General features: G+C 36.6%; 1 protein-coding gene across 1 annotated transcript; it reads right to left on the reverse strand.

Annotated features, from left to right (window-relative positions):
* Positions 1 to 491: 491 nt before the first annotated feature.
* On the reverse strand, positions 492 to 6,929 carry LOC116303178 (uridylate-specific endoribonuclease B). Its single transcript, XM_031712677.2, has 5 exons — positions 6,769 to 6,929; positions 5,804 to 6,015; positions 2,831 to 2,991; positions 1,823 to 2,044; positions 492 to 815 (listed from the first exon to the last, which is right to left on the reverse strand). Exons 1-5 carry the CDS (start codon positions 6,822 to 6,824, stop codon positions 594 to 596), a joined length of 873 nt encoding a protein of 290 aa, XP_031568537.2. The 5' UTR covers positions 6,825 to 6,929; the 3' UTR covers positions 492 to 593.
* Between the last annotated feature and the right edge of the window lie 469 nt (positions 6,930 to 7,398).

Here is a 7,398-nt window from a genome sequence, read left to right on the forward strand (position 1 = left end):
AAATGGTTATTAAATAATTGATTTTGTGTTAAATGATGCACTTTCTCCTAGATTCAACATTATAATCTCTATGATCTAAAACTCCGAATATTATAATATTTTAGAATATTTAGCACAATCTAGATTTAGTAGAGTGCATACCATATATCCGTGAAAAAGTTAACAGACAAAATTGCACAAATCAGTTAAAAGGTTTGTAGGTCTGCGGTCTACTGAGGTCTTCTGAACTTACTAATTTTTGCAATTTGTTACCAGGTCTTTTCACGGATAAATGGTATGCTGCCATTTCTTTTTGGCTTTAGACGTTTTGGGCTTCCTTTGTCAAAGACAAGGTTTCTAAGCTAGATTCAAGATGTAATATCTGCAGTTTTGATTCACATTTTCGAAATTCTAAAGCTTTTAAATGGCGAAAGAAAATGAAAAAAAAAAAAACTTGGTTCACTTCCAAATAAGGTAAGCTCACCAAATGTGGATATAGAAATGATGGCCAATTTACTCCCTGGCTTTTAATGCATTAAATGTTAGCACTTTATTCTGTTTTACGTGTTTAATAGAATCGCACTAAAATTGATTAGAACGAATTTTCTGTTTCCTTAAATGACAGGGAAAGCTGATCCAACATATCTTGTGGACTGAGTATAGCTCTGAATAGCTATCGTCTGACCATTCACATTACAAGTACACTTGAGATTGGGTCTTAGGACAAAACAAGCCGTGTAGAGGCCGATCTCGAACTCGGGGATGGTGCCGAGAAAGAAACTTGTCACGGGTTTCAGATAGTTGTGCCAAGAAAGTTGCAGTTTCAGCTGAACAGGCTGTAGAAAGAACAAGATCAGAAAGGTTACATGCTGGAATGCATACTCACACCCAGTTCCTTCTCAGCTTTCTAACGAAAAAAATCGCATTCGATTGGTTTACTGCGATACAATAATCAGACGTTCAAATGGCTTTTTGTGAAATAATCCAGTTTCGAGTTCTCTGTTGCTCAGGGTTAGCTTAGAGTTTGTACATGCAATTTCAAAGTGTTTGTATTGTTGAAGTTGTGCATGTTTTACTCAGTACCATTGCTAACAAAAATAGAATAAATCCCTCGTATGATTACAGACCGAATTGGTCTCCATTCAGTCCTGTTACCATCATTTATCGGCAGCCAAGGCTAACACTATACAATAGAGTAGAGTCATTAAACCCGTGAAATAGATATTAGATTATTATCATACATTATCAAAAATTAAAAGCGTGCAATACTTTGCACTATTTAGAATTAAATAGCACTAATTACATTATAGAAAACGATAGAATTAGCACAATTTCACATTATTTAGTACTATATATGTTGCACACTTTTAGTGTTCGTACTCTAGTAGACCCTATATACATTCGTTTTTCTCATATTTGATTTTTACACTTCGATATTTTTTATTTCACGGGTTAAATGCCTTTACTCTATTTTCTTCATTTCAAGGGCTAAATGCCTTCACTCTATTTTTAGTTTATTTCACAGATTAAGTGCCTTCACTCTATTTTTTTATTTCACGGGCTAAATGCCTTTACTCTATTTTCTTCATTTCAAGGGCTAAATGCCTTCACTCTATTTTTAGTTTATTTCACAGATTAAGTGACTTCACTCTATTTTTTTATTTCAAGGGCTAAATGCCTTCACTCTATTTTTAGTTTATTTCACAGATTAAGTGCCTTCACTCTATTTTTTTATTTCAAGGGCTAAATGCCTTCACTCTATTTTTAGTTTATTTCACAGATTAAGTGACTTCACTCTATTTTTTATTTCACGGGTTAAATTTCAATGGTAAACGCTGCTTACCGCAGTGTATTTCCTGACTTTGAAAAACCCATGATAATTCGCAGAATTTCGTTTTTCTTCCAAGTAAAACTGAAGCCAGTTGTGGAATCCAGTTATTTCTGTGGCGCCATTTTTCGTTTTAGTTTCACCCAGAAACACGTGTTCAAATCCTGATGAATCCCGATATGCTTTGCGACGGTAAAAGTAGAACCACATGACCTTGAGGGCGTGTTTGAATGAAGACTGTGGGTGGTATATGGACATTCGTGTTAGTTGTTTTAGTAGTACACATATTTATATACTTATTTCAATAAATGTACCTTACGACATCCAGTAAATAGAAGCACTTTGATCGATGTTCACTAAGAACGTCACGGCCACGATGCTGAGATATTACAGCGGTTTTCGTATGAGTTAGAAACGATACGGCAAATTCGTTGTCGTTCTGTACCTTACGTTTTCCTGTCGGTACCTTATCTTGCCGGGTAGCCGTAATAGACCTCGAGCACGATGACGTGTTATACCTGTAGATTTTTTTTGTTTTGCTAATTTCCACTATTGTCTTGGTATTTTCTTAAATAATAATAATTGAAGGTTTTTATGTAGCGCATTTATACAACGTTTACATTTGACCAGTGTAGGACTTTACGAGCTGAATATTAATGCACTGTTAGCAGCCGTGCAGCTTACAATCATAACGGATTTGTTAGTACATTAGTGTTATGCCTCCATGCAAGGATAGGCTGTTGAACCAGGAGACAATCCTTTAGGAGTTTATACATTTAAATATGAAAAGCCGTAAGATTTTGAAAAAGAACTTGGTAGTTTATGTATGAAACGTCATTAGGGTTAGTCAAACGTTTATTACACCGTAGTGATTGAATGAATTACAGAAAGACAATGGGAAGCCATTTCAATGTTACCGGCATATACCGTAAGTCAGTACCATATGTTTCATAGTCATGCGAAAAACGCTCTATCGAAAAAGAGTGTAAAATAGTATTTTTGTCCTATGATATTTCTAAATACCTCACTGGTTGGCGCCTTTCCTCGTGAAACCAAGTATCTGTGAAGTGCCTTGATCGGTTTAGTACCCATGATAGCTGTAAGAAATCTGGAAATTTCTGATGCTTCCTGGCTTGACGAGGACTCGGTTATTCCAGTCTTGCTGACGTAGTTATCAAGCAAAGCTAAGAATCAGTAACGCGTAAAATAAATAACGTCTTAAACACAGCTAGTTCACGATATTCTATTATGAACTGGTTAGAGAGGGTGCCCTTTTTTAGTCTATGCAGTCCTCATATTGATTTTTTGATTGTGTTTTTTGCTTTTGTTTATTTTTATTTTTTGTTTATTTTATTTTTTATAGACTTTTCCTATTTACAGCGCGACTACACCAACCAAGGCCACCCAGACAAATTTTCATACAAATTAGCCAATCACGATTGAGTATTTAAACAATAAAATCTGTACAAATTTTAACATTTTCCTCTTTAAAGTCATATATTTTACTTTATACGAGTGTGTGTATGATCAGAAGTGAACAAGAAACAGTTTAAAACCCAGAATTCACTAATTCATCTGTTATGCAGCGTTAAAAATGTGATTTGTGAATTCGATTTAAATATTTGTTTGGGAGGCCTTGATGATGTAGTCGCACTGTAAAACCATGTGCATTCTCTCGAAAATAGAATTGCTTCCGTTGTTTTAGAGTTTTTGCAACCGATAAACAGAATTTTTGATAGTCTGGTGAAAGATGTGGTCTAAAACGGGAAAACATTACGCTCAAAGTAACATGAAGGGTAAATGTACAAAGCTGCACTGTTTTTCCAGGTCCATACTATCTGCTAATGTTGCTGTAACTGCTCAGCTGTTTGATTCTCAGTGTTATATCGATAGCTGGGTTTAACTTGACGTCATTTCATGTGTCTCGCGTTCATCAGCTGAATCGCAAGTTTTCAATAGGTTTTTTTTTGTTTTTTTTTTCGCCGGTGAAACAAAGTTGTATTATTTAGTGACTAACAGTCAAAGCATAATAAAAGAAAACAATAACATTTGAGTCTACTACCATGTATTACGTTGACTATTCTTTCGCGGGCGAAGTACAACCGCTCTAGAATTTTTTCTGGTTGACAGCACATGGTGGTCAGTGTTTGACACCATTTGAAGCAGATAATGAGATTCAAAGACTTTTATCAACTGATTGAAACCCAGCAATATCATGTATGTTGGTACTTGATGCTTTTAGGGAAGTAGTGGGTGTGTGTAAGACTGTAAGTAGCTTGAGTAGAGCTTGAAAAGTAATACATGGCAAAAGCAAATACAGTTGGTGTGAAGTAAGTAATATATACAGTATGAGTGGCCGTGTTGTATCAGATATACAACCACGAGGCGTAGCCGAGTGATTGTATAGCTGATACAACAAGGACACGAATCAAACGTGTAGGTTAGTTCCTTTGTGTTTCACTAAAATTTTTAAAATTAAAGTGAATTTGGCCAAGAAAATCCAACTTAAAGTTTATGCAAATGAACACAGTTTTATATCAGATTTACAACACTCTTCACGGTCGTGATTTCTGTTGTGTTTTCCTCATGAATTATTGATGAGTTTGATAATACACATTTAAAGTAAAACAACAGAAAACAGAGAAATTATTGTCTACTAGTTTGTATTAGGCATACTTTTTTTTCGCAGGCCAAGTAAAATCACTCTAGGCTGCGTTCATAATGTATGGCGGGGGGGGGGGGGGGGGGGTGGCGGGGGGGGGGGGGGGGGGGGCAGGTGAAATTGAGGGGGGATCGGGAAAAGTTTGGTAGGAAAAAGGGGGGATGGGCAAATTTTTATCAGAAAAATGGGGGGGGGGGGGATGCACAATTTTTGGAAGAAACTACAAGCCTTGCTTAGGGGGGGGATCGTATTTTGCATGACTTCAAGAGGGGTGTTAAGAATTATTCTGGACATTTCAAATTTTCACCTGTCTCCCCCCTGCCATTCATTATGAACGCAGTCCTAGTAGAAAATGAGAGGGTTATGTTATTTTAGTTCTCAGACGCCAGGATCTCATTTTCCAACCTTCACCTAATTTTCCCCATCCAGGCAATGGTGTTTTGGAGGGGGGACAAGTAGCCTTGGTATGATATCCTTACTTTTCGCTTAAACTCTTTATGCTTTTTTATATGGCAGCCACAATGTAAAGAGAGTTTAAAAACCCTTTCTCATAATTACGCGACCAAGTGAATTGCTAGGTTTGGGCCTCCGTTCAATCAAATGTCCAACCGTTTGAGATGGTAGTTGTTGTTTGTTTAATTTGAATTACAAACATTCTCAATCACACGCGCCGCTCTAGGATTGTTTCTGTTGCGACGTTGAAGCTTTTGGTGGACGTCAATCAAGGCTTTTCCATGACATTATATAGGCACGTGCCCTTATAACTTTGTGTTTTGACGTCCACCAAAATCTTCTTCGTCGCAACAGAAACAATCGCAAGAGGACGCGTATGATTGAGAATGGCTGTAAAGAAAGATCAAAATCTAAAAACCTCTTGCATAAAAGACATACACAAAAAAAATCGAAATATAGCGACCAATTTAAATGACTATTGTTCTTTTGTTCACGGCAAGGGCAAGGGCAAGGGCAAGGTAGTCCAGGAATTTTGTTATTCTTATAACACACTCAACAAAATTACTCGATTCTGATTGGACGACAAGAGGAATACAGTTAAATCCCAAATTGTACTCGGTAAAGTCCATGACGTTGCTCAATTTTGTTAAGTGTGTTATTAGCAAAAAATCACACCATCTTCTTGACAATTGGGAATTTATAGATACTCGTGATGTTTTGAAAGTTCTCAAATTGAACTCCCCTAAAGGCTCGTCCAAACCTATAAATTCTGAAATGTACTCGAGATCGTGCGATTTCCTATACATATAAGTTGCCATATTTTGATTCGGTGCATAACTATAAAATTAATCGTAAAGCTAAAGCAATTCAATTCATCATACCTTTGAATGCTACAAACGTAGGGGATTTCAGCTTCTGTTCATTCACGCGATAGAACAGTTTTCTGCTGGCCATATCATATCGGTTAGAATACGGTAATTGGTTTTGTAGATTCAGCTGGAAGTCCACCCCACTAACGAGACTGTTGCTATCTGCGTTCCAAAGTGTCTGACATATTGATCCAATGTTATCAGAACCGTCCACGAACCTGAGTCTGATCATAAGGATTAGTTTTTTCATTATCATCATTTATATATGTCTCATTTCCTTTGGGTGAAACCCCATGACTGAAAATCCCTCGATATAGAAATAGCGACGAAATAGCCGCTATGTTGGTTGATTTAAGAAGGGAAGCTAATGAGGAATGCTTTGTTATCCTCAACCAACATGGCGGCTATGGTGTAACATGCAACCAAATAATTCCTTCTCACAAGGCATTTAGGGAGGTATAGACACAATTTTGACATAATTAGTTAATGCTGGATCACAGTACATATTTTACAGTAACTGCTGGATTGCAGTTCACTATAAGCAATAGGCGACCGTAGCTCAAGATTAGACTTCTCAGTGTTTAGAGTGTCCGACTAGATTACGCGGGAAGTTCGTGTGTTGAAATCCCATCTGTAACTTTTTTTTTTCTCCCAAGTTTTTCTTATTCGCCTCTCGATCGTCATTAATTTTTTCATTATCATATATATGATAACTGAATAACAAAAAATATTTAATTTTGTACAACATTCAAGGCTATCCTTAACCCAAGGCTAACCCTGAGCATTCAATTCAAAAACTGGATTATGGATTTCTTATCAGTTATCAATCTTTAGAGAAAACACAGTGTAATATATTGATGGGCTATGTACGTGTCAAATCAATGATGAGAAAGCTTGTAAAACACTTATCGACAGCCGAACGCAGAAAATTAGATTTGAAATAAAGAATTAATCGTTAAAAAAAAGCAAAATAGTACCTTAAACATCCCAAAAGTACCCCAAAAATGACCAGGATTGAATGAATCTTAGCCATGATCGAACCGTCTGTGTGAGTAAAGAAGATGCTCTCTCTCGGCTCGAAGTCGTTATTTATAGAATCCGTTATCTAGATTACTCAACGTCTTCTGGGACAATAGAGCCAGCTGAGCTGTTCTTCAGAACAAACTCAAGGTCAACCAATCAGAATTGAGGATTCGACGCCGTATTTTGATTAGCATATTTCCTTGATTCTTCCAAGAGAACCCATCATGTATGAATTCTTCATTCTTTAAATTGATCGTAAATGCTGGTCGAAGTCATCAGGCACAATTCCATTTGACAAGAGAAATCTACATTCTACTCAACCACTGAGAACTCCTGAAATGTTAACAAAAGGAAGTTGACCCATAATTCCTTTCGAGAATGTAGTCAACTCAGCTGGCCTGAGAGGATTGCTTTCTAATAATGTTTGGATAGTTTTTAAGTTACCTCTTCTAAGTCTTGAAAGCCTTACAAAGGCCTTGAAAACAAATCTTGAATTGATCTGAGAATGAATTCATAATTTTCCCTCAGATAATAGCGAACCAATCACCATTTGCAGCAGTTTTCCGAGTGGAATCAATATCTTG

The sequence above is a fragment of the Actinia tenebrosa genome, unplaced genomic scaffold (assembly GCF_029948245.1).
Source record: "Actinia tenebrosa isolate PJP-AT-01 unplaced genomic scaffold, QUT_ActTen_1.0 PGA_scaffold10__47_contigs__length_13832649, whole genome shotgun sequence".
Taxonomy (NCBI): domain Eukaryota; kingdom Metazoa; phylum Cnidaria; class Anthozoa; order Actiniaria; family Actiniidae; genus Actinia; species Actinia tenebrosa.

What these genes read in the sequence shown, in the direction of transcription:
- LOC116303178 (XM_031712677.2), bottom strand. Translation starts at nt 6,824, where the DNA reads ATGGCTAAGATTCATTCAATCCTGGTCATTTTTGGGGTACTTTTGGGA. An exon ending in TACGTTTGTAGCATTCAAAG is followed by an intron (nt 2,992 to 5,803) that starts GTATGATGAATT and finishes ACTGATTCTTAG; the next exon opens with CTTTGCTTGATAACTACGTC. An exon ending in AAGTCAGGAAATACACTGCG is followed by an intron (nt 816 to 1,822) that starts GTAAGCAGCGTT and finishes TTCTTTCTACAG; the next exon opens with CCTGTTCAGCTGAAACTGCA.